Source organism: Lolium rigidum, unplaced genomic scaffold (assembly GCF_022539505.1).
Source record: "Lolium rigidum isolate FL_2022 unplaced genomic scaffold, APGP_CSIRO_Lrig_0.1 contig_44367_1, whole genome shotgun sequence".
Classification (NCBI taxonomy): Eukaryota; Viridiplantae; Streptophyta; class Magnoliopsida; order Poales; family Poaceae; genus Lolium; species Lolium rigidum.
The window spans coordinates 24,126-52,074 of record NW_025900590.1 but is presented as its reverse complement, the minus strand read 5'-3'; the positions used below and the strand labels follow the sequence as shown (position 1 = coordinate 52,074).

Here is a 27,949-nt window from a genome sequence, read left to right as displayed (position 1 = left end):
TAAACAAATTCTGTTTTTCATTTCGTACCCTTTTGTAAAACTGCTATATATATTAAGTTATTGTCATAAAGATATTACAAATACGAAGATGGTACACTCTGACCCAAAGCATGACATGCCTTTTCCATTTCTCCCTCCTCAATAAACAGATTTTCAATTATACACGATCTTACAAATGGAAATGGTACGTTGAGAAAAATGTGGTGAACACTGTCATATCTGCCCAGCTTGGGAAGAGGCTCTTCAGTTCTTTCGTACTATCAACAAGAAACTGGTCTAGTACAGCTACATCGATTCTCAATGGTTCAGAAGAGTTGGCCTGCAATTATTTCAGAAAGATGCTTAGCACTTCGAGTAAATGGATTTCTGTACGCATCGATGGTGAAGAATAATCCTTTTGTCTTGCTATGCCATAACTATTGGGAAATGTTGTTTCACGATAGTCCATTCAATGAGATCAAGAGTGCAGTTAATTAAGTCAGTTAGACAGGTTTAACTAAAATGGAGGGTTGGTCAACAGGTAAAGTCAAGTGGAGGAAGCACCAAGTAATGGCTCAGTTAACCAGGGCATATCGAAGTAGTTAAAATGACCCAGTATGCCAGAATTTATAGATCACGTGATTCAAATACCAAACCAGCAGGGCCTGTCAAGTATTGTCATGGGTTTGGTGACGATCTTACCTCCAACCAGAAAGACCAATTCTCATTACTTTGTCCAGTAAGTCGACAAATATATGATGGTGGTCCACCACTTACAGTTTGAGGAGCTGATGAGGAGCAAAATAAAGTATTAGCCGCTTGATAGCTAAATAAGATAAAGCAAATGAATGGAGAAAGTAATTATAAGCACCTGGAAGTGTGTTGTCAGCAAAGGACCAATTTGATAATGGTCCAGTAATATTGAGCGATGTGGTCCAAATCTCCGATAATGAACTGAAACACGCATAACAGAAAAAAAATGGAAAAGTAACAAGACATCATGGTTTAAATCTTGCTTTTTAGTTTTGCTTTTCGAACCTATGGTAGTAAAATTCTTACCCAAGGGAAAGCTCTAGATGCACCCTTCGAGTCCAATTGTTACTCAGTGTCTTCTGAACAACTAGCCTGGGAAAATGCTGGTAGTGCTTTCTAATCTCTTCAGTCTGTGCAGGAAATTTTAAACTCCCAGAGAACAAGAAAGGGACAGGATATAATGCCTGCAAAATATGACAAACGAAAGAAAATACTAAAGAACAAAGAATGGCAGAAATCTTCGATGCATATCTGTATGGACAATTATCAGCCTCCTATTCTATTCAAAGGTCATTCTATTTTTGATGAGTGATCACCCTGCCTGCTTATCTCAATTTCTCTATAGTAACTAGGGATCTCTACATACAGGTCAAGATATGACCTACAACAAAAGGCACCAAATATCTTTACTACTTTCAGATTTCTCTGGTAACTAGATTGATGTACTAAATGGTACCGGCAAGTATTTGCCTGAATTTTACATTATCTATGTTTTTGAGCAAATTTACTTACCACCCACGAGCTTCTATCGGACCAATATTTTTCTTTCAAGGATAACTCCGAGTTATCATTTAACCATTTTGCTGCCTCAGGTGCGTTGTTGAAAACAAACTCCAACGAATTAGCATCAACCACAGAGAAACCATAGTTTGACTCCACAATGTTATTAGAATCTGAAAATGTCATTGAACGTGCATTTCATCAAGAAATACAATCATAACTCCTAAGTTCAATATATCTTGGACAGGTCATATATATCCATAAGCTAAGGCAATTCTTCTTCCGTCCATGTTAAAGCACCAAAATGGAGATGTAAAAAATATGGAGGATTGCTACGATCAAATAAAGTACTCCCTCCGATCCAAATTAACTGACTCCACTTTGTCTAGATACGGATGCGGATGTATCTAGTCAACAAGCGCATCTTGATACATCCATATCTAGACAAAATAGAGTCAATTAGTATGGATCTAGACAAAGTGGAGTCAATTAATTTGGATCGGAGGGAGTATCAAAACAAGCTGAGGGTTTGGTAGTGGATATCATAAACAGGAACCGAGATAGAGTTTGCTGTCACTGGCGCTACTGTGACAACAAAAATTTCATGGAAGTTTGAAAAAACAGTTCAGTTATTCAATCACTAGATATTTTTTGAAGTAACTTTATTCCAGTTCTTGATTGAGACTGAGAACATGTTTTCAGTCAGAAGTGTAGCAGCTTCAGCTGAATGTAGTTTTAGTAGCTCGAAATACAGAGATCCTCCTGGAAAAAAAACTTAACATTCCTTTCCCAATGAATCAGCTAGTACTATACAAATTGTTGATGATTATTTTTCTGCTAATTCCAGCAGCCCATAAAGAAACAAACCTGTAACAAAGGTGTGTTGAAGCACAACTCTTTTTGGTGCTCCAATGCTGTAAGGAAATAGTTGGGATGAAATAGCCATAGCAACCACTGTAATTTGCAAAAGGCACTGGAGAATGGATGTTTTGGCCAACCAACGGCTAGTAATAGGTATTAATGGGCCAAAACTCCAACCCACCACTAATCCAACCATCGCTGCAACTATAATATCAGGCACAAAATATCCTGCATAGGACCAAAATGTGACTAAATATCCCTAATAAATACTAATTCATCTCTAATTGCTAGAATTAACAACCATGCAGCATAGCAAAAATAACAATATTTTCATGATTTTGATATCAGATAGTCCCCCTTGTATCAAATAAAATCAGTTGGCATGCTGTGTTGCATTTTTTTTTTTTGCGGGGAGGCATGCTGTGTTACTGACATCAATGGAAATATGTTTTTCCACTATTCTCACAAAACTTTGTGAATGACACAGTAACATGAAGAAATGCTAAACTGAAATCAGAAAGAATGATAGTTTACTAACCTAATGGTTTTGGAAGAGATCCCATCATTCCCATCTTCTCAATTGAAAACTGGATAAGAAACCCACCATAGTAAACACAATACAGGAGACATGGGATCATTGGTATCACATATCCAAACAATGACCTGCACAATATTCTAAATATTTTAAACATAAACAGATCTGGAAGCGAATGTAGGGTGATGTTTGGAAGTGGGTTTCTCTCTCGGGCACTATTCCAACCAACGATATAACCAGTACTCCCCCACCAACTCCAAATATAAGTCTTTATGGTATTAATTCGTCTACTCCCTCCATCCCTATAAAAGCTGCTTAACTTTGTCTAGATACGGATCTATGTAGACATATTTGAGTTATAGATATATCCGTATCTAGGAAAAGTTGAGCAGCTTTTTTTGCAATGGAGGGAGTATTACAATATGTTGTTACAGCTTTTACATGTCCCAAAGTTATGTACTGCAAATTTACATTTATTGATGAAATCTAGTAATCCAACTTCATGTGCGATGGATACTTTTCCTATGAACCTGACAGCCATTAGATATATTTAACTGCACGGATTGTCCCCGCTTACATTTCAAATTAAAAAGCAGCATTACTGATGTGCACCTTTTATCGAGTTCTCTTCGGTAAGTTTTAATTTATCGTGTTCTTAGTCAGACATGAACATCAGACATCATGACTTTGTGATAACCAAGGTGCTAGTTACACACAATACATTAGCATGTGCATGCAACAAATAAGAAAAAAAATGATATAAGAGTGTGGATACCTGGGTGATTGCTGCTGGCTCAACAGCTTCCTGCTGATGCTAGAGATAAAACTCCCAAGAAGAAGGGACATGGAAATGAAAAATGTCAGAAAACCTCCACTCAGCCCAGCTAGCATGTAAGCCTGCACGCAAATGATATAGACACAACACAAAACAGGTGTTACCAGAGAAAATAATTTGTCTACAACAATAAAAACAAGTTTGGAACCATATGGAGATTAAACTAAATAAATTCCTCTGTAGACCTAAGACTGTTATCTTATCATTCGTAGTTTCTGTATGTAACAACACAACTTGATTCGACTAATAATAGTATATTGCTGCATAGAAGCCTTCTGGTTTTCAACACGATAGTAGTTCTATATATCAGCTATAAATTTAACATTTACAGGATGCACATGCACGTCCCAGGTTGCCAGCTGAGAACTTTAAAAAAAATAATCAACCCATAAAGAAATGTTGAGAACGTAAATTTGAGTTTTCAGCTCAATCTGGGTCCAAATTACTGGCCCCAAATAAAACTTCCAAGTCTGCTTGGATGGTCGTATTGGCCAAGTAAAATAAACACATCTTGTGGAAAATAGCCTTAAAACAAAACACTAATCATGTCCTCCATTTTTTCTTTTCTGATAGACATTGTGCAGATGGCAAAGGCAGCCGTGTCCAGGCGACAGAAAACTTTAGCAGCCATGTCCACAAGCAAAGGAGCATGGAGCACCACAGCGCCATTGTAACGACCCGAAAAAAAACCTATACAGTAGTGTTTCCTGTTGTTTTTGTTTTTCCACGTCGTTGTGCCATCATCATCATGCATTTTTCACCTACATGCTTTTGTCAAACAAAATAATATTTAAATAAAAAATATTTTCTCTTTCTCTCCATCTCTTTTTCTGTTTCTTTTTCCTCTCTTTTAATTCCTGCTTTCGGCAAAGTCCAGGTAATTTCGAATTTGTGGGTCAACCTCTTTCTGGCCTTCTGCCTGTTTCTAGCCTGTTCCTTTCTCTGTCGGCGGCCCACTCCAGCCCCGACATCTCATGGCAGCCCTTCTCCCTCACCAGCCCACTTCTCTTTCCTGCCACGTACCCTTTCGTTTGGGTTTTTTTCTCCCTCTCTTTCTCTTCTTCAACGATGATCGGCAATGACAGCTTCACACCACGCCCGTGATCCCATTCCCCACGTGAACCTTCCCTTGCTTTCGCTTTTCTATCGACCACAAAATCTCCAACCACCCCGCCTCCTGACCAACGCTTTCCGTCTTTCTTTCCCCTTCTCCAAGCCGAAAAAGAGGCGAGATCAGAGAGAGCAGCAGACAGAAAAGTTCAGAAGTTCAGTAAACACCGAGAGAAGTTGCCGGAGAAGTTCAGTAAACACAGAGAAGTTCAGTAAACACCGAGAGAAGTCGTCATCGCCATCTTCCGGAGACCTATCTTTAGGATAGGAATCAAATCATTGACCTAGCCAAACCTCTCGTCGTCGACCCCACCGCAAAACCCAGACAGCGTCACCGCCAGCAGCGGGCCGGCATGTAAGTTGTGGAAACCCCTTTAATCTATAGATAGTTATGTTTAAGTCCTTGCTATGTAGGCAGTTTGAGCCAACAACTTCTCGCTGCTAGCCACTACCCTATGCGCGTCAGTCATCATGCGTCTGTGTGACACCCCGCTACGCCATGCTGCCGAGACTTGCCATCTTCAAAAGTAAGAAACCACGCCGCTCCAGCCAACACCTGCCCCAAAAACAATGCCCCGTAAGAGAGAACGGCGCCAGGCACCGCTATCGATCTGAGAGACCCAGATCTAGCGTTCATGGGAGCAGCCTCGGCGAGAAGTCGAGAGCTGCAACAACAATGCCTTGAAAAAGGTAACAATGCAAATATGTCCCCATCTTCTGCCCTGACCGAAGTCAACGCAGTTTTCACCGGCATTTGCGCCTCCGCAAACCCAGAGCCGGCTAGATCACCACCAACCGCAAGATTGGTGGCACCACCATCATCTGGAGCCACTGCCCCGGCTTTTGATCCACACATCACGGAGAGTTGTGGTTTTCCCGAATCTAGTGTCGTCAATGCTAGAGATAGCACCAGCCGCCATGCACCTCCTGCGATGAACCTAGGCTCGGGATCATGTGAGCCATCGCCCTAGGCACTGGCACATGGAGCCCATTGCAGAGCCCACTATCCCCGCGATGTCGTCAGAAGTAGCATCCGCAAGGCGCCAGATCCTCGCCGTCCCCTTCACCGGCGGTTCATGGGCTTTCCTGGCAACCGCCTCTAGGGACAAGGGAAAGCGGTAGGAGGTGGCAGGGGAGGAGCAACATGAGGGACTCATCCCAAATCAGAAGGCGTCACGGTAGTATTTTCTCGTATACAAGGATTAGGAGTCAATGACTCAAGCCCAGTTCCTAGGAATTTAAGTACCAACTCGTAGACAAATCAAGCTAACTCTTAATACTTGTTTGTATAGAAGTTAATGATATTAATACTAAAATAAAATAAAAATCATCAACAATTAAAGAAGGCAAGATAACTTTTGTAACACTTTCGTCCAAATTTGATTTCATCCTTTTTATTTCTAGCCAATAATGCACTAGATAACCACATACATGCCTAGGTCTCATAATTTCTACTAGGCCTCTTTGATTTAAATCGTTGCTAGTGAACGAAGGTCGGCTCTAAAAGAGGTCATAAGGGCGGTGGCACTTGGGAGGCTAGCCCCTACCGATGCCTGGTGCTTGTGGCTCCAGCGGCGCCCCCAAGCTCGGTCGAATCTCTCAGATCGTGCAAAGGCCGGGCAAGGGCCTCCTCAGCTTCACCGTGACCGCGTTCGCCATTCTAGGCATGTCGGCAGGCACGGTGACCGCATTGTTCTCCTTGAACGTGTGTGATCAAAGGATCTGGGAGAAGATGTACTTTCACAATCAACTTCGCAGAGCTGTTCACGGTAACAATCAAGTGTGCGCAGAAGGGAGAAAGACGCGCACCCCCTTAGGGAACTTATACAAAGGCCAAGAAGTCTGCCACGAAGAGGGGACAAGGGTGTGACCAGATCTAGCATGATCTTGCTGATGGGATCGGCGCCTTGAGCCCGGTGGCGCCCGGCAAGGAGCAGGCACCGGAAGACGACACGACAAGCGAGCGGATGTTAGTGTGTGACAGGGAGAACTCCGCCACCACTAGCTCACCCCCCCCCCCTCCCTCTAACCGACGAAAGGGCACGCACGGCGCCTTTCCCAGTGAGAGACCTTAGCTGGCTCGCCTGAATATCTTCTGGCCATCCGAGGACCGTCGGAGAGGCCTTGCGGAGTCAACCGTCAACGTTCATCGGAACGCCCCCGTTGGGGTAAAGAGATGTCGCCGCCAAAGACATTCGGAAGTCCGTTTCAAAGCTTCGGCAAAGGGGTGGAGGAGATTGACAAACTTCTGTGGTGCCGCGCCCCTCCCACTCGACGACGGCAAGGAGTGCCAGGTTGGGCACGCCGGCAAATGTGCCCTCCGTCGGACTCAAGCCCTTTTTCATGTCCCTTGCAATGAGGCCTACCTGCGGGCCAGGGCTGCCCGCCTAGGAAGCAAAAACGGCATGCCTAAGCTGGCTCGCAGAATGGGCGGCCCCGCTGGACTAACATTCCCGCCATGGCTTCCGATGAGGCACCGATAGACGGCTTCCTGATACGATCCATGGCAGGCAACCATGATGTTGCTCCTAGGTCCGTCCCAGAAAAGGTGATGCGGTTGCGCATGGCTCCGCCCCGAAAACCATGATGTTGCGGCATGGTCCGTCCAGGCGGCGACGAAGCAGTTGTGCACAGGTCCGCCCGGCAACCATAATGTTGTGGCTGTGTCGATCTCGGCAACGGGTATCCCCGAGTATGCCCGGAAGACATGCATGTGGGATAATGAATCCAGGTCCGGCCCCGTGTACACCACTATAAGTTGGGGAATCTCTACTTGTTTGCAGCATTCTCTCCCATTTCTATTTGTGGTTTGAGTTTTGATGCGCTGTGAAGGTACATCGAGCGTCAGGCAGCCAAGAAAAGCTGACTGACGCATAGAGCGTAAGGTCCAAGCCAAGGTTCGCCTCGATGACATCAGAAACCGCTTCCGCAAACTCAGCACCCAGCCTGAATAGGTTATCCATGGCGCCCGGATGACATCTCCACACCAGCGACACCTAGGGCCAACACCGCAACGGCCTGAACCTGGATAAAAGACCGTCGTGTCTTTGCGACGCTGTGTTCCCCTGTACGCATCGAGGGCGGTGGAGCACGGATCGCTCTCACGGCCCTTGCCGAACCAAGAAGAGTCCCTAACCTCTTGGAAAGAATCCTTTGATCTTCATCAGTACCATCAAACAAACCTAAATCATGTCAGATTTAAATGGCATGACATCATAATCTAGTGTTTTTCCTATTCCTACATTTTTTGAATTCTACGAATCAAAGAGGCCAAACCAGATAAAGAAATAGTTACCCCAAACTCTGAAAAACCTTTTTGCATGGATCTCATTCCCAGGATAAAATCACCATCCTCGTCGCGGAATCACATCTTATATCACTGTATCAGTTTCAATACATGCCAATCATGAATGCCTAAGACCTAGCATATATTTTCATGGGAACCTAAGCCTCATAACTATCAAAAGGGCCATAGAAAATAATGGAGTCGTTTTTGGTGATGTGTGGATCGAAATATAATGTTAGCTCGTCCGACAGTAGATCACCAACCTGAACTGAACCACATGTTCACTAAACCTGCTCGGTACTGTAGCATTAGGTCACAAGAATAGCTTTTGAACTTGATACTAATGTTCATAAGACAACTCAGATAACATATTAGGTAACAACCATACTCAGGGCCATAAAACGCTCATAATCATCTTCAGAAAATAAAGCTGCAGTCAAGTAACTAAGCAACAGTGATGTGTAAATGAAAATGGAAGGTCTTGGCCATAGATTGTGATGAATCATCTTACGATAATAAGACAGAGTTATATATATATAGTAAGACAGAGTTGAGTATTTAAACAACAGTGATGTGTAAATGGAAATGAAAGGTGTTACAGAACTTACCAAAGTTATTAGAGAATAGAGACCAAAAGCACCCCAAAAATGTGATTGCTCCGATAACCCCTAGGATATAAAAAAACAGATTTTTTAATTAAAAGGCACATGTAGCTGTACAGATTCCCTTCCCCAGGCCCAGAATGTGTGGGAGCTTTCAACACTGGCTACGACCTTTTTTATGTAGCTGTACAAATTCTATTAATGAAACAGATTAAGCAGATTTATCAATGTTTTAAGACATTATGTCTGATCCAAACTGATATGCCTCAGAACTAAAACTGCAATTATTCAATGAAGCACAAATTGTCTCAGCATAAATAATACTACATGCCCATTTTACAGGAGAAGAACTAAGACTCCAGAAACAAACTATATGACAGAAGCAATTGACTAATCTCCTGACTGGTGCTTTAAATATAGAAGATAGCACAGCCGATAAAATATTTTTGTTCAATTGATTGGTCAGCAGAAATAGAGGGCATGCAAAGCTGAACTACCATTTTAAATGGACAAAGTACACTTTTCCATATATAGATTTTTGCATGGAAGTTTTCAATCCGAACAGTAAAGTTTGTTTTCTGTTCTTACATTGTTTGATTGTTTATTAACGGCAGGATACGTGGCATCCATGGCACCACCTGAGGGTGAAATGTGGACTGTTTCAATAGTTTGATGTTGCAATTCAGGCGGTTTTTATAGTTCAGAGTCAAAACGTGAACTTTTGGCAGAGTTTAGTGTTGAAAAGTGACATTTTTTCTCTTAAATATCAATGACTAAGCATGGTTAAAACAGTGTGGCTAGGCGATCGCTTAAGTGTGCCCAGATGTTAGACGATAGGCAGAGGCAAAAATAGAAATTTACGCCTTGGTGCTTTTTAAAGCTTGTGACTAATACAATACAAAAACTACGCCTTGGTGCTTTTTAAAGCTTGTGACTAATACAATACAAAAACAATGTGTGTGTTCTTCGCCATGAATGGTAAGCAACCTGATATACAAGTATGCAAAGTGCAAACAAATGAGAGGACAAATGGATAATACCAATTAACATGTTATCAGTAAGAAAAATACCCATATAAACCTTGGCAACAATAAACCGACCAATGATGCGGGGACAAACATAAAAAATGCCGAATAAGGGTGAGCAAACCTGCATGCACAAAATGAAGAACAAATATGAACTTGTAAACTTAGATTAGAAATAATCTGAACTAAATAGAATAAACAGTAAATGTTCACTTGGAAGGAATTTAAAAAAATAGCAAATACAGAAAAAAAATAGAATTTTAGGACGCATGCTTAAGTTCGAAGGTGGTCAAATAACATTAGTTAAGACACACCAATGCCTAAGGTTTTCAACATGAGACAAGAAAGATTGATGTTGCAATTGCAACAAAAACAGATTGGGTGTATTTCCTTGAGCGTAGTTGAGCAGTGCCATAAAGGAAAGATGTTGCAATACTGAAGAGCATTGAGAGACAAATGACAAGGTACAAGGAAGTAGTCGACCCGAACCACAACACACATGGTCGCCGCCTTACCCTACCTTATACAAGACTAAAATGCATAGCCATGTTTCTAAATAGTACAGAAGGGGATAAAAGAATAGTAATAATAATAATAATAATCATACTATGAACAGACATCACAGTAAAATACCAGAAAGATCTTATTTTTACCAATTCATTGCATTCTTTGTGAACAACAATCTAAGACCTGCAGCCATAGCAGGAATGACTATTGCAAGGATGACACCAAATGCATGAAGCAACATTCCTGTGAGTACATGTGAGACACAGTTATTGTTCGCCATCATGATACAATTCAGAAAGTATAGCACAAAATTCTTACAAACAACCATACAATGTTTTGAACTAAACATGGTAATCCTTTGTCTATTAGATTGGGAACAGGATTAGCTATTTGACAATATTTTGCTCTGAACTAGAATCCTGTACATTCTACAAAACAGTCGTACAATGATTGAAAAAGTTGACCAAGCTAAGGTTCACCCCAAGCCAAAAACAGAGGAATTCATAAATCTTTACAGATGTGGAACTTAACTTTTGCCTCTTGGTCTCGTGTGGCTTATTGTTGAGTGGTGATTAACGACTCTATCTTGTTAGTAATAATATAGTCTCAAAACTACTTTAAAGCATAGTTCTTTGTAAACAAAAAAAGGTGCAGTTTAAGAAATTATTCAAAATGCATTTGAATAATTTTCATACACAAAAAATAAATAAATAAATGTGCTTTTGGAAAGCTGCACAGTGCCAAAAAAAAAGAGCATGGGGCCCATCATTCCCATCTTGCAACACGCTAGGCTGCATTTCTTAGTCCGATACGGGCATGAAGGACGAGGTGAAGCCCAATTTCAAAACTCCACCAAACTAGGCGATATTTCGTCGAAGTTTGACATGCTAGGATGACCTTAGATATGATATGATTAGTCTAAGGTTATGTCACCTATTTATGATAGGGTTTATGTTATTTTATTAGCCAGGTCATGTTGTGGGCCAATTAGGGTTTTTAAGTTGTATGTGTTCGATTTGGGCCTGTCCGAATCGAACTAGGTCAAGCCCATCTAGGCTGGCCGGCCACCCCCTCATATAAGGGCTGGTGCGGCTAGGGTTAGGGCTAGATTAGATAAGAATTGAAGTTTAGTCTAAACAACTTCACGTGTGATCGTGGGTTAGCATCCCCAGGGGACGGCGATGCCGTATATTAGTTTGCAATAAAGATCGTTGCGAGGGTTCTTGTGTTCATTAAGGATTATCAAGTTAGGGTTTCAGGCATATTGTTCATGGATACGTTGCTTGCTGGATTCATTCCTCTTCTCCAGGTTGCGTTCATCGCGTGATTGGGAGTTCATACTACCAGGTTGTTTCGCTGTGAAAGATCAGGCAAAGGATTAGGTTGCATCCTGGTAGCATGTGGTATCAAATTTCTGGGTTGATCACAGCGAGGACGTGTTGATTGATCTCATCAGATAAAGAGGAAGATTGGTTTGGGAGTTGTTGGAGATCGACATGGAAGGAGGGATCGTGCTGCTGCATCTCTACCGCGGCACTAACATCTCTGCCGCCGCCGGAATTCGCTGCGAAAGCAAGAAAATTCGCGTTTTACTCGTCCGCGGAAGTTCGAGTTCGAGCAGATTTTTCGTCAGGAGGCTGGGACCGCCGCCACCCATGGCAGCTAGGCCGGCACTGCCGCCCCTGCTGTTGTTGTTTGTTACTTTTGCTGTTGTTTGTTCTGCGCAAAGAGTGATGGATTCAGCAAAACTGTTCTTCGTTTGGCTGACCGATCAGATGGTGTGTACCGTGATTATGTCGCTATTCGTGGTGGGGATTATACTAGACTTACATATGAGTGGAGATTGGATAGTACGCCAGCAGAATACTCTGCTGCCGCTGGAATTCGCTGCGAAAGCAAGAAATTTCGTGTTTTTCTCATCCGCGGAAGTTCGTCAGGAGGCCGGGACCGCCGCCACCCATGGCAGCTAGGCCGGCACTGCCGCGGCCCTTGGCCAGCACTGCCGCCCCTGCTGTTGCTGTTTGTTACTTTTGCTGCTGTTTGTCCTGCACAAAGAGTGATGGATTCAGCGAAACTGTCGTTTGGCTGACCGATCAGATGGTGTGTACCGTGATTATGTTGCTATTCGTGGTGAGGATTATACTAGACTTACACATGAGTGGAGATTGGATAGTTCCGTGACGCCAGCAGACTACCAGCTTTGGGAATCACACATGGTCCTTGGGTTTGAAAGATGCTTTGCGCTTGATAGCAATTTTGGTGGAAGTGCTGAACATATGATTGCTTGCCGGCGTACGGATACACTAGTTGCTAGAAGTTGGCGTGAGGAAAGATCTACGAAAGGTATTCCAATTACAACGGTTACTTGGGAGGACTTCAAACAATTTCTACAAGCTAGATTTTTGGCGAAGTCCACGGAGCTGGACGAGGTGGTGAACACACTAACGTCGAGGAGGTTGTACCATTGAGTAGGATGAATTTGCAACTCAAGAAGGTACAAGATGATGCTTGTAAGACATTTGACAAGGGTCAGCGGTGGAGTCTATTTCAGACTCGGTGCATGATAAAAGACAAGGCTTGCAAGTTGTAGCTATACTAATGGCATAAGCAAAGCGATGGTGGCAGCATTGGGGTTGTCTACATGGCGTCATTCTGAACCTAAGCATCTGGCATGGTTGAATAGCTGCGGTATGCAAGGTTACTCATAAGGTGTGTGTGCCATTTACAGTTGGTAAGTATGTTGATGAGATAGAGTACGATCTTGCTACTGTCTGGCAACTTGAGCTTGTAGGTGACCTGGCCGTACTTTGCCTCAATCTGAAATGGCCCATAGAACTTGTAGGCAAGCTTCGGATACGGTCGATTTGCAATGGACGACTGAGCATATGGCTGGAGCTTGAGATATGCAAATCACCCACTTGGAACTCTCTATCAGTTCGATTCTTGTCGGCATACTGTTTCATACGTCGTTGTGCCTTCTCCAGGTGCTGCTTCAATAAATCCGAGCACGACTGTCTTTCCTGGAGAAAGTCCTTGACGTCAGCATTTGATATTTCTTGCAAATCTGGTAGCAGACCATAGTGTGGCTCCTCTTTTTACAAAGCCTTGAAAGGAGAGCACCCAATGGCTGAATGATACGATGTGTTGTACCAGAATTCGGCAAGAGGCAGCCAACTGTACCATTTCTTGGGAGTATCATGAATTGCACATCGCAAATACATCTCAAGGGATTGATTGACCCTCTCAGTCTGTGCATCCGACTCTGGATGATACGCTGTACTCATGTTGAGCTTTGTATCAAAGAGGGCAAACAAATCTGTCCAGAATTTGCTTGTGAAGACTTTATCTCTGTCCAACACGATGGACACCAGCATACCATGCAGTTTAACAATGGTGTTGAAGACAGCTCTCGCCACCGAAGAAGCAGAGTAAGGATGTTACAGGGGAATAAACTGGGCGTATTTGGTGAATCTATCAACGATCACAAGGATGAAATCATACCCAGCAGATTTTGGGAGTCCCTCGATGAAATCCATTGAGATTTCCTGCCAGACACCCTTAGGACGTTTCAGCGGTTGCAAGAGCCCAGGTGGTTTGTAATGCTCGTGCTTGGCCAGACGCTTAACTTGTTCATTCTCTGATATGTTTCCAAGGCTCCCGAGTGACCCCCAAGTGCGCTTGCATGAAATGCCTGAATTAACTTGGTTTGGAGTCCCAGATTGGCACCAATCCAAATCTTGCCATGTAGTTTGATAAAGCCATGTTGGAATGCATATCCCTCAGAATTTGTGCCAGTCACAGATAACTCCATCAGTAATGTCTGAGCTTTAGAATCGACAGCATATGAGTTGACAACTTCTTGCAACCATGGTGGAACTCCAGCTGAGACTGCATGTAGTGAAAACACATGTCCCACCCTAGACAGAGCATCTGCTACCTTGTTATCCTCCCCCTTTTTGTACTGAAAGGTGAAGTTCAGTCCCACCAATCTGGTCATTGCCTTCTTCTGCAGGTCAGTTGTTAGCACCTGATCTTGTAAATGACAGAAGCTCTTGTGATCCGTCTTGATGACAAATGGCCCCCTGGACAAATAGCATCGCCACCTGTCAACTGCCATCATGATGGCCAGAAATTCTTTCTCAGAAATAGATAGTTTTCTATTGTTCACACTCAGTGCTTTGCTATAGTATGCAATTGGATGACCTTCTTGTAAAAGCACTGCACCAATTCCTGTTGCACACGCGTCCATCTCAACGCAAAAGGGTTTATCAAAATCTGGAATTGCGAGGACAGGAGTGTGGCTCATTGCTTCTTTCAATTGTTGAAAGGCTGACTGAGCCTCGGCAGCCCAGAGAAACCCTTGCTTCTGAAGTAACAAGGTCAAAGGTTTTGCTAATATGCCATACCCTTTCACAAATTTTCGGTAATAGCCAGTGAGTCCCAAAAGCCCTCTTAGCTCAGTGGTGTTGGTAGGCGTGGGCCATGCTAACATCACCTTTGTTTTCTCCTTGTCTGTGGAAACCCCTTGATCTGAAATTATGTGCCCCAAGTATTCCAATTTGTTTTGAGCAAAGGAACACTTGCTGTACTTGACAAAGAACTGGTGTTGTTGTAGTGTTTGAAACACGACCTTCAGATGTTCTACATGGTCTTCCATTTGTAGACCAAAATATCATCCATGAAAACCAACAGGAACTTTCTGACATATGGTGCAAATATCAAATTCATGGCGCACTGAAACGTGGCTGGAGCATTCGTAAGCCCAAAAGGCATTAGTCGGAATTGATACTGTCCACTATGTGTCTTGAAAGCAGTCTTAGCTTCATCTGCATCCACCATTCTGATCTGGTGGTAGCCAGCCCTGAGGTCCAGCTTGGAAAACAATTTTGTTCCGGCCAGCTCATCAAGAAGCTCATCCACAACCGGCATAGGAAACTTGCTTTTGACAGTTATCAAGTTTAGCTTTCTATAATCGATACAAAATCGCTAGCTCCCATATTTCTTCTTTACCAGTAGCACAGGAGATGCAAAGGGGGTCATACTTGGCACAATAATTTCATTTTTCAACATCTCGGCCACTTGCCTTTCTTACTCATTCTTCTGCAAGGGTGAGTACCTATAGGGTCGTGCATTTACTGGTTGGGAGTCAGGCAACAAATTGATCACATGATCCACTGTCCTATGTGGTGGTAGCTTTTGTGGATCTTGGAACAAATCTTGAAACTGGTCCAACAATGCCTGAACGAAGTGGTGGTATGGGTTTTAGGAGCTATGAGGTTTTCAATCAGGCACTTCTTGCAAAGCAAGTGTCGCGCTTGGTGACGTCTCCTAAGTCTCTATGTGCCAGAGTTCTCACAGCTCGGAATTGCAAAAATGTAGGTTTTCTAAATGTTGGATGTCCAAAGAATGCTTCGTTCACTTGGAAGAGCATCATGCACGGCAGAGAACTTCTGAAGGAGGGATTTATCTGGAGCACTGGTGATGGTTCGAGTATTTCTGTATGGGATGACACAATTGGATACCTAGAGAAAGTGCCCAAAGGCCATTGGGACAGAAGCCTGGTACCGAAGTGGCTCGAGTGGAAGAACTGCTTCTTCCAAATGGCATTGGTTGGAATGAGGAGAAACTGCGAGAGATCTTTTATGATGCAGACACGGATGACATACTGAAAATTCCCGTGGGTAGAGCCGGAACAGATGACTATATGGCGTGGAATTGTTGAATAAACTCATGCACCATGCACCGGCGTGATGCACATGCATGTGCAGCACTCAAAACACATGGAGTGTGAACGTTGGACATTGCACCACTAGTAACTAGTAGTAAGTCAAGATTTTAGCAGTAGTCAGGATATGTTGTCAGTACGGCTAGACTTCTTAGATATTGTTCATACTGCTAGCTAGTGCAGCCTGGTACTATAAATACCACACCTTGTATCCCTGATGAAAGCACCAAGTAGCAGCAAAAAAGAGAAGAGAAAATTGCCTAGCTCCTTGTGTCACTCGTGAAGAGTTTTCTCCTAGTCTCTAGTGCGTGTGTGTATCATCTAGCCACAGCAATATAGTGGTTTAGAACCAACATTTGGTATCAGAGCATTGAGTCTAGCGATCCACCAAGCCACATGTCTTGTATACAAGGCTTATATGGGCCTGGGCTACATGGGCCTCACATACAACAATATGTCACTGTGTGATATTGTGTAAAACATGCACTATACACTGTTGCTAGTTCAATATAGAAGTACAAGTTGAAAGGTACTTGTTGCAACTTATAGTAGGTAAATAACAATATCATACCATTTTCCAAGTACATTTTAATCACATACCTCTTGCTAAATCCAGAATAGTCTGAAACATTGACATCATGGTAATTTTTGGGATGTTCAGGAACAGTGGTGTAAGAAGGAAAACAGCTACAGGAAGACTGTGAAGAATCAGAGAGACATCACGTGGATAAAATATCTGGATAAAAAGAGTTAAGATGTTAATTTAGCTGCAAGAAATAATGAATGAGATACATGCTTCATTATCCTTAACGATGTACAGCGTATATGGTAGCTACAATTTTCAATGTAGAGAAAGTGAGAAAGGGAACTTGTTCATAAGATAACACCGTAATATTGTTATGCTGCCAATTAGCAACCATACAGTCAACATACCATGAACCAAGTCATGTAATCAAAGAAGATAGCTCTCGGATTGTTTATTTTGTCATTAACAGCTTTATTGTATCTCTCACTCTCTTTTAGTAGCATGGAAGAATTTGTGAAGGCCTTTATTAGGTTGAATAAATTTTCACCACGCGCTTGAATGCTTCCAGGACTGAAACAGAAAACATAATTATATAATAAAGCATTTCAAATGAAATATTAGAAACTGTATCAGGATAATGGTTAGCACATACATTAGGTTTTCCAGTGTATCATAAGAAGTATGGTAAAAATAACCACCAAGAACAAAGATAATATCAAGTCCTGGGATGTTTGCAATGTCTTCAGCAAATATCCTATAATCTGTATCACCTGGAATTATTCCAAACATATCCTGCATATATGAAGCACAGTCCATTCTGTTACAGAATATATCCGACACATAACCGAATGGTAGGAAATTTTTGTTATAGAAGAGTGTAAATGCTTTTGACCTTATTGAATTAGACCTTATTTCCCGAAAAAACCCAAAGCCCAAACCCATATTACCTGAAGCCCAAAATATCGGGTGCTATATCGGGTGGCAGTGAAATCCCGAGTTTAACTGGGGAACTTCAGGATTTAACCCACAGTCAATAATTAGAAAGTCCAGTGTTCAGAATAGTCAGCACATCAGCCAAATATAAGAACTTCCACTTCAGGCCCAAGTCCAACAAATTATAGAGCAGTTAGGTCACCGGCTGCTATGTTAAACAACTAACTCACGCAGACATGCGTCAGCATAGCTCCAACTAATCCCATTCCTCACTGCCGCTCATCTCCCTCTCTCTCACCCGATCCCGATCGGGCCACCTCCTTCTCCTCTCTCGCCTCCCATGCACATGCAAGACCCACGACCACGTCAACTTCTACTCCATCTGCCGCTGCCACCACCATGTTCTTTGCCACCCTAGCCGGCGGCGACCCCTCCTCGGCTTCCCAGCGCAGCCTGTAGCTGCTTACTTCCCATAACAGGACAATGAAAATGGATGATCTTTTTTTAGACTTTTAGTTGTTTGCACTTTATGCGTGGCTTGGAAAAACCCAAATCCTGAACATGAACTGTCAGGCTTAACTTATTCGGGAGAATCTCGGATGTCAGATTGAAGCCTGAATAACTCAAACCAAATTGTTGTGTAAACCCCAACGCCCACCCGGACCTTCCCATATCTATGATGCAGTTGACAGGAACATGTCAATCATACATATGTTTGCCTTACCTATACTTGTCAATGGACAAGTCATCAGATCATTTGTAGAAAATCAAAAAAAAAATCTCAACATTGCTATGCCATTGCACAAGTCAATTGCTTCACAGCAAGGAAATTGGGATGCAGGAGCATCCTGGTTTCTGTTACAACATACATTCTGTTGGTAACACAAACTTTAAGAGAGCAAGCAAAACACAGGCACTTTATAAGCATTCCAGGAAGTTAAGCTTATTTTGTTTGCCACAACCCAGAGCTCTCAACCTTGAAGATGGTAATAGTGAACAGTACAGCAAGAATTGTGAAAATATCACTAAACAGACCTTTAAGACCCTATAAGTTGAGATTATAAATGTACCATTGGTTTTCTGGTAAGGTGGAATGCGGTGATGGCATTGCCAGTTCATTTTCATTAGTTGCATACACAACTCGAAGAAAAAGAAGACCAGAAAAGATAAGTACGCCATTTTGGAAGCTTGTAAAGAACGAGAAATCAAGAAAGTTCAGAAACAAGAACCTGAGCAACACTATTTGCCATTGGATACTTTGCGTTCTGAGCATAAATACGAGAAGGCATAGATCCCGGTCCAGATTGACAAACTAAATCTGGTGAGGCAAAGAAAAATGGCCAGGATGACATTTCATTGTAAAATCAACACATACAAGTCACACATGTTCTTATATAGTAGATTTATGACTTCTGCACAATAACTAGTACACCAGAAGTGTATTACCAACTAAGTTAATCCACTAAAGCTAATGTGTATTACCAACTAAGTTAATGAAGCATAAACCATAATAACAGGGCGGTAAACAATCATTAGATTGGACGATAAATATAATACATGGATATCACTTCTATAAGGAGGGATCAAAAGGTGAAGCATGTCTCCCGCTCTTGAATTAAAATGAGTTTCAAAAACTAAACGAGAGATAAGTGCGACAAATACCAGCACCGCCACTTCCAGAAGCTTCAATGTTGATGAAAGCACCGATTGTGTTGTTCCATTTGTGTGTCTTTATAAAACCATGTGAACCCTGGTTTAAAAGCATTAAGGATAAGCTAAGTTCCTTGATTGAGTATGCACAGGTCAACATATATGAAAATGACATGAGAATTATTTTACTTCTTTTTATTCTGACTTATTATTTTTACCATTTTCTAACCAATAAGAAATTAATATCTGGAGCAGTCTCATATGTTTCAACCCCGTGAAGGAACAAAAATACAGAGCTTGCTAGAGCCATAAAATTAGCTTAGGCTCGGACGCTGCGACTAAAACAGCACCTTCTGTATGGACGAATTCACATTCCAATCAGCTGAGTCATTGCAAGGCATTTTTGTTGAAGCAACAAAACCACAAAACATCCTTTTCAATTAATGCAGTATGTAAGTCACATACCAGAAGAAAAAGTTCTTCGGCACCATTGAAAAGGAAAATCACTGGCCGAGGAGGCACCCACCCAGACTCAATGATGAGTCGTGATAGCTCAAGCATAGATGCTGGACAGGAAATGTTCCAAACACACATGACGCAACAATACAAGTTTGTACAATAAGAACCACATTCTTTCAGACAAATAAGAGATTGTACTTACCAACACAGGAACCACAGTCTGCTGCGCCAGGAGATCCAAGTGGACTGTCAAAATGTCCATTCACCAAAAGGGATGGTTCATCCTCTTCTGAAACATTTGATGAAATCCTGTAATTAATTGTTATATCTTAGAAATAATTTTTTTAAATTATTCTTTACGAGAAAACATATAGCCAAAATTAACAAAGGTTGCATTGTCAGTTGGCACTTTGTAATAGCATCTCCATCAGGGCCCTAAACACAGCCCCTATACTGTTTTAAGGGCTGGGGGCAAAAACACTCTCCAGAAAGGCCCTTAAAATAGGGAGGCCCCTAACTCCAGCCCCTTCTCCTTTGGGTGGATTAGGGTCCTCCCTATACGGCTGTCCATTCCTTACTCTCATTCTCTCCCATCGGCTGCCTCCACCTGCCCCATTCCTTCGCCGAGCACCTACCACCTCCACTGAGCTTCCCGCCGCCTTGTGCCCCCCCCTCCCGCTCAGGATCTGGGAGTGCCGACATGCCGTCTGGCGCCGCGCACGCTCCCTACCCTGAGCTCGTCACCGCTGCCTCCGTCCCCAAGATCGCCTTGGAATACTATCTTGCAGGTGGCATCTTACCGTTCTTGGGCTAATTTTGTGAAGCAAATTTCCAACCCACAGGGCAGAAAGAGATGTCATTTTGTAAAGCTAAGGTGTCAGAAAAGATGTTGAGAGAGAATCCGGTGTTTTACAAGCTTGCTTTGCAATGGTGAGAGATCGAGCAAAATGGTGGGACAAAGAGACTTTGATGTACATCATGACAGCTTGTATGACTCTGCACAACATGATCACTGAGGATGAGAGAGGCGAGGAAGAGGGCTTTGATTACAAGAATGAGGACAACGAGATGCTGTCGAAGGAGGACTATCAGCACCGTGATCCTCTTCTCTTCTCGGAGTTCTTGGCGATATAGGTGGACCAAGAACAAGCAAACGCACGAGCAACTGAGAGAAGATCTTGTTGAGCATTTGCATGCACTTTGGTGGTCAGTAATTTGTGATGAACTATTTGTGATGTTTGTATGACTATTGCTACCATTATTTGCCATTTTCATGTTTATGTTGCTAGAATTTGAATGTGAATTTGAGTTGTGTTAAAAAAAATTAGGGAAATTTGAGTTGTGTTATTTGGAATTGTGAATTTGAAAATAGTTGAATCCTATGTGTAGAACATTTTGATATATTGTGGTGTCCAATTGTGCATATACATAGAGTACATGTTAAAAAAATTGTGGAAAATAAAAAGGGCTGAAATTTAAGGGCTACTGCTGGAGTTGGACACTGTTTTTAAGGGCTGAGGGATTGCAGCCAGGCCTTAAAAGCAGTTTTGGGGCCCTGATGAAGGGCTACTGCTGGATATGCTCTAACACTAACGAAAGTAGAAGTGGCTCATATGTGTTCAAGGTGACTCAAATCCCACAATGGGACGTTTTAGACAAGTTTGGACAAGAAAACCATGGGCAGCAATACATACAACTGGGTTTCTATTTTTTTGTATGCTACTGACGCTCAATTCCACAACAATATAACAGTTTATCAGGAATAGCTGTTTGGCCTCTTAGAATACTAGCAAGTAGACTATTTATAGTTTTCCAGTATCTACCCCCCCTTTTTTTTTTGACAGAGCATCTACCCCCTGTTAATGAGGATAAAGGAGTTTTTTTGTTGAGATACATCAAAAATAGGGTTAACCATGATCTATTTCCGCCAACTATTACTTCCACTTTATGCCCCCTTGAACCATGCACACAAGCAGACCTGGAGTCCAGTGCCGGCAATCTCGCTATACACTGACGATGTCATGTTGTTTTGCCACCCCGCATGTGAGGACATCGCCGCGGTGAAAGCAACTCTGCACCTGTTTGGTCGCTCCTCCGAGCTAATTGTCAACTACATGAAGAGCTCCACGATGATTCTGCATAGCGAGCCCCACGATGCCCAGGAGATTGCTGCTAGCGTCGACTGCCTGATCGTTGACATGCCTATCTCATATCTCGGCATCCCCTTGACGGTTAGGAGAAACACAAGCACAAAAATGCAGCCTGTCGTTGACTGAGTGGCCACTCAGCTGCCAAATTGGAAGGCATGGCTCATGAATAAGGCAGGACACCTGGCGCAGTGCTCAGCGCCATCCCAATCCACCAATTGCTTGTACTTGCAGCCACGAAGAAGCCAGTAAAGCAATTTGAGAAAACCCAGTGGGACTTCCTATGGGCTGGGTGTGCAGACGCCAACGGAGGCAGCTATCATGTCAACTGACGCCATGTTTGCAGACCTACCTCACACGGCGGCCTTGGAGTCCAAGACAGACATCGAGCGCACTGGCATGGCACTTCACCTACGTTGGCTTTGGTTCAGCCGGACCGACCTCAACCATGCCTGGAGCGGCCTCGACTTGCAGTTCACTGCAAACAAGCAGGTGCTATTCTTCGCCTCCTTATTCTGGAACATAAGGACGGGCGGACGGCGAAGTTTTGGGAGGACCGTTGGATCAACGGCTGGCTGCTCTGTCCGTGAAATCGCGCCGCTTCTGTATGCCTGCATACCCAAGCGCCAGCGCAAGCTCCGGACAGTTGACGACAGCCTGAAAGCGCACAGCTGGGCACGCAACATCCATGGCATCCACGAAATTGCGCAGTACTTGCTGCTTTGGCGGCAAATCGAGCGCATCGCCACCAGCCGGACACGCTGATTTGGAAGCGGGGCGCTGACGGCAAATACTCCGCACGCTCCACCTCCACCTACCTAGCCACGTTCCAGGGGTTTACGCTCTGCAGGGCTTCGAAACTGATCTGGAAGACCTGGGCGCCGCCGTGTATCAAGTTCTTTCTATGGCTCGCTAATCAGGACAGATGCTACAGAACGACTACAGCGTCGCGGTCTGCAGCACCACCCACTATGCTTGTAATGTGACCAAGAGCCAGAAACAATGCGCCATCTCCTCACAGCCTGCCCCTTCTCCCGCCACATCTGGTATGAGATCTTTGCATGGCTACCAGTGACTTGCCGACCTCCAGACCATGATACCTCGCTCATCGAGTGGTGGATCGATGCTAAACAAGCCACGCCCAAGCCTCTGCGCAAGGGCCTAGCTTCAATGGTGCTCCTGATACCCTGGCTCATCTGGAAACAGCGTAACGAATGCGTCTTCGATGGAGTGCAGCCGTCCATCTCCAGGCTCATCACACGCATCAAAGAGGAAGCAACGCTATGGGCTAGAGCTGGCGCTGAAGCCCTAAGGGTTCTGCTGCCGATGACCTTCGATGTACACTAATTCGCATTCATGTAAACATGCCATCCCTTGAGGAGGCTGTAACCAAATTCTGAACTCTCCTTCTATGCAACGAAAAGAAACGCAATGTATTTTTACATTTTCTCAAAAAAAAGGACGAGTAGTTATAAAAATTTGGAAAAAAAAATGTAAAACCGGAAGAGAGCCAGCCTAGTGAGTTGTTCAGCAATTGACAAATTAAAGGAGTTGGTGATGGTGCCAACGGTACCAACGGTGGTGGATTGTTGTCTATGCGTGCCCCTGAGACTAACCAACTTAATTTTCTGTCCTCTCGCTCCTCCCCCTTCCCAACAACCTGTGACTAATCAGCTCGATCTCAAAAACATTAAAAGAAAGTTCAATCCCAATAACCGGCGCCTCCCTTCTCTTTTGTCACTCAAGGCATCATCTCCCTTCATGTACCCTCCCAGTCCAAATGCATCCACCTATTCTCCATGGCACAGGCTTCTCTTGCCTTCCGGGGTGATTTTTGTCTCGTCTTCAAATTTGCAGTATGCTCAAGCTCCCAATTTAGTCTCCCGTGTCCAAAATCAAGTTGGAAGGTTGTGTCGTGGATCTGAGCATGCAGGTAAATAATATTCCGCTCTGAGGTCACAATTACAATTTTTGCTTTGGAGATTGCATGTGTGTATTATCGAGGAATAGGGACTCAAACTGTTTAATACTTGTAGAAATGGATTTATCAGTGAGATATATTGTGTGTTTGCATGACATTAGCCCAAATGAATGTGTTAATTGAGCTTTATATGTGCAATTATTTAGATTTTGTTTATTATGAGTTGTACAGAAAAGGAACATCACTTAAGCTGTCTTTTCTTTCTCATAAGTTCAATAAAAAATCTCAGTTGCAGTCTTGTAACATGAAAAATACTTCAAACGATAGTAACTCATCACTCAAATGGGTGTGAACTTAATTATATGATGTAGATCTTACTAATTTTGAGGTATTCAAAATTGCATCGATCTGTTTTTCTGGTATATCATCTTTACAGCAATATAAAGATATATTTTTTGCTAAAATAGGCGATAAAGATGTGATTTAATGTTCTGAAACTTTGATGATGAAGATAAAGCAGTAATATAGGAAGTAACTTAATCAGTAATATAGGCAGTAACAGTAATAAAAATGTTTTTTTTTGCTAAAATAGGAATATCATCTTTAAAGTAATATAAAAGATATTTTTTTGCTAAAATAGGTGGTAAACATGTGATGTCATGTTCTGATACTTTGATGATGAAATGGAAAAGGCACTAAATTAGGCAATACTGTAATATAAAAGATATATCAACCTGATCAAGATTGCGACTGAAACTTTGATGATGAAGATGAAGCAAAATCATAGAATGGGGAAAAAGTCATACTCCCTCCGTCCCACGAAACATGTCGAAGGGTTGTCAAAATTTCGATGTATCTATTACTATTTAGTGTCTAGATACATCCAAATTTTAACAAACCTTTGACATATTTTGTGGGACAGAGGGAGTATGATATTATATAGACTACCTCATAACAATATTTTTTGTGGGACGGAGGGAGTATGATATTATATAGACTACCTCATAACAATATTTTTATGATTTCTGTAACCTAGAGTTACTCTGTGGCGCAAAAACATCATGCTGAAAGAGCCACTAACAAGTGTTTCTTCAACCTCTATTCTGCAAGAGAAAAAAATAGAGTCGATGAATGATTATAAATGGAACTAAAATAAATGAAATCATTCTTTCAGATAAATATATCATGCACCAGATTTCTCTTATTTAAAAAGATTCACAGTAGGGAAAGTGCGACAATTATATTAGGAGCTGCAACATGAACATGTAAAATTTTGATGCAAGGTATCCCTGTGTGATCAACATACGCTGCTGAAAGCCTTCAGGAAACAAGAGATATAAAGTTAAAACTTGAGCAAGTTTGAAAAGCACAGACCCCTCAGTATTCTTTCCTGGAATAATTTAATCAAGGGTCAAGGTCTTCGCCAGCAGCAGCAAAGCAAGGAGTTTTAGTATAGCAGATAAGATGGCACATCATAATTCAGCATTTTAATCAAGTAATATTGTCATCATTCTAAAACTCACAACATGCATGTGTGACATAACACCGATATACATAGCGTTTTCCCCATCATTCTAAAAGTTTACTGGCCCTCAATTATTAGTACTACCCTAGCTCGGTATTATGTGTACTCCCTCCGTTCTGTTTTAATCAACATTTTAGGTCAAATTTGTGATCCATATTAATCTACATTCTAGCTTTTAGTCAACAAGAACACAGAAAACGAAGCGGTCCTGCTCTCTCTACTGGGTGTCATTACATTCAATGTAGCTTCGATTAGTTGTTTACCTATCTAAGTAGTACTAATAAATGCAGTACTAGTTTGTCTGATTTTTCTAGAACGTAGATTAAGATAGAACAGAGGGAGTATGTTAATTAAGAAAATTGTTTATACCCCACTATATAAACTTCCGCCTTAGGTGTTCCCTGCACATCTCTCATTCTCTCTATTCACTTCCCCTTTTATAGAGGCACACGGCAGAACATGGCAAATCACTTACTCCAATCTCCTATTTTCCTGCGCCTCTGAAGTTAGTTGTTTCGAAAGAGGTAATTTCTATGTTATATACAATCCAAGGTGCCCATTGCGAAGTAGGTTATAGACTGTTTTATATAAGAACGATCTGTTTTAGTGCAATCATTTATGTAGGTTTTAGACTGTTGCTTTATCTATTAGTTCGGAGCAAATTACACAAGTAAATGTTAACATCGGTGTCTCATCAAGCAACAATGTTCAAAATAGGGAAATCATCTACCATGCATGTAAACAAATATGAATTTCTTTTGCTAAGAAAATTGCGTTAACGTTTATATATAATAAGTTAAGTTGTAGTCGGCTTTGGCTTCGGAGCAAGTCCCTAGTGGGTACCTCATGGCAACTCAGGTTATTTGCCCTGGTTTATACCAAAGGTGGCTCCACTCCTGGGCTCAGTTGAGTTTAACTTTAAGAATACTCAGTCAGCAGAGCTCACAAGCCATCACTAACTCCTGGTCCAGCGAAGCAATGCAGTGCTAGAATGATGGAAGAAGCTGCCATTGTTCCCAGTGGCGGACCTACAGGGTATGCCGTATATGCCATGGCATACCCCGTGGCCAGCTCGCTTGCTTGTTAGCTCATGTTGCTAGGCTCACTCTAATTTGCTAGGACTACTGACTCATACAGAACTCAGTCGGGTATGCAGGTAGACTAATTGGCTAACCTGGTATGCAGCTAGAGTAATTGGCTATTCGCAAAAAAAGGTAGACTAATTGGCTAAACTAATCAAGATTAGTTCTAACCGGTTGTGCGTGCTTTATTTTTTTCATTAAATTCAGAATTTCAGCTGGTTTGTTTTGGCGATACAACTAACTCAGCCTACGGCTCACTCGAATTCTTGTTCATCTGGAGTTCCAGACGACATCGTCTAGCGGACAGTTAGGAGAGGAACTAGACGCTGCATACCTACCGCCAGGAGCCCGTGGCCACGACAGCACGGCGTAGGCTGCACGATAATCATCCCTCTAGCTGAATGCCGTACTTACATTACTTTTTAACTTAATCTTTCAATTACATGTTATTTATTGCATTTATATTAATTTCTGTTGCAAATTTAAAGTTATATGGAATTGGTAAATGGATTGAGCCAAAATGCAAATCAAAATTTAGTTGTGGCATACCCTATGATAAAAGTCTAGATCCACCACTGGTTGTTCCAAAGATTGGACAATCAGACGGCTTCAAATGATAGTTTGAGAACAGAATGTACCTGGGCCCACAATTGTCTTGTTTCGGCCACATCTTTATGTACTCCCTCCGTCCCAAAAAGAAGTTGTTGAACTTTGTCTAAATACGGATGCATATAGACATGTTTTAGTTATAGATACATCCATAACTAGAAAAAGTTGAGCAGCTTTTTTTTGGAACCGAGGGAGTACTTGTTTTGTTCCTAAAACATATCCAATGGAGGCACAGACTAAATGAAGTGCAGACATCAGGAACCATAGCAAATCCTAGGAAACCGACACTTTGTCCCTCCAGACAATGATTGATCTCATGTTCTCAATCAATACGTGGTTGAGGAGGCTAGGACACTATGCAAAGCCCACAGACTAACAACCGAGACTACCAAAATCAACTCACTTCCAGGTTAAATATCACCCCAAGTATATTTCACAATCAGAGCAGGCATTCCAACAAACACAACATGGACGATTCAAATCAACACTAACAACATTGAGAAAAGGGAAATAAGAAGGAAGGATTAAGTTTGACCTGTATTCCGCCACAGCATGCGCAGCCAGCCCCTCGAGTTGCACCTTGATGTACTGCGCCGCGACTTCCAACCCCGGACTCCCCTCCTGCAGAAAAAAGAAACTCACATCTCACGACTGACCAAGATGGCCGGGAACTGAGACTACTAACGCAAGGCAGGAGGCAGACCTGGCGGCTAGGGATGTCGGCGGCGAGACGGCGGAGGTGCTGCAGCACGCGCCCCTCGGAGAATTCGCCCGGCGGCGCGTCCGGGCCGAGCGGGGCGACGTGGTGCATGTGGATGACGCGGTAGACTAGGAAGGACATGGCGCCGTAGAGCACGGCCAGGGCGAGCAGCACGCGCGTGTCATCCGTGGCGGCGCCGGCGTCTGAGGCAGTCTGCCGGCGCGACGCGGGTGTTGCCATCGACGGTCAGCCTCGGCGGCGCCGCGGCGGTTGTCGTGACGTCTTCGTCTGGCGTGTACGTACGGGAGTCTGCGAGGGGGCGGCTTGTGAGTTCACGGATTTTCTGTTGTGGATATGAATGTTGTGATTCGGCCCTGGACCTGGGCACCTTGTGGAGTG

The 27,949-nt window shown here is 42.8% G+C and overlaps 1 protein-coding gene across 2 annotated transcripts; it reads right to left on the bottom strand.

The window, feature by feature from the left end:
* On the bottom strand, nucleotides 1-27,949 carry LOC124681477 (endoplasmic reticulum metallopeptidase 1). Of its 2 annotated transcripts, XM_047216389.1 has the most exons (21): nucleotides 27,554-27,949; nucleotides 27,386-27,471; nucleotides 24,636-24,737; nucleotides 19,769-19,875; nucleotides 19,573-19,673; nucleotides 19,120-19,207; nucleotides 18,687-18,775; nucleotides 17,177-17,316; nucleotides 16,932-17,094; nucleotides 16,599-16,734; nucleotides 10,420-10,516; nucleotides 9,812-9,890; nucleotides 8,748-8,807; nucleotides 3,684-3,805; nucleotides 2,912-3,036; nucleotides 2,380-2,601; nucleotides 1,525-1,685; nucleotides 1,039-1,196; nucleotides 851-933; nucleotides 682-767; nucleotides 1-319 (listed from the first exon to the last, which is right to left on the bottom strand). In XM_047216389.1, the coding sequence occupies exons 1-21, from the start codon at nucleotides 27,788-27,790 to the stop codon at nucleotides 170-172; spliced, it is 2,592 nt and encodes an 863-aa protein (XP_047072345.1). In that variant the 5' UTR covers nucleotides 27,791-27,949; the 3' UTR covers nucleotides 1-169. The 2 variants fall into 2 exon arrangements, with proteins under 2 accessions (XP_047072345.1, XP_047072346.1); XM_047216390.1 differs by lacking the exon at nucleotides 2,380-2,601.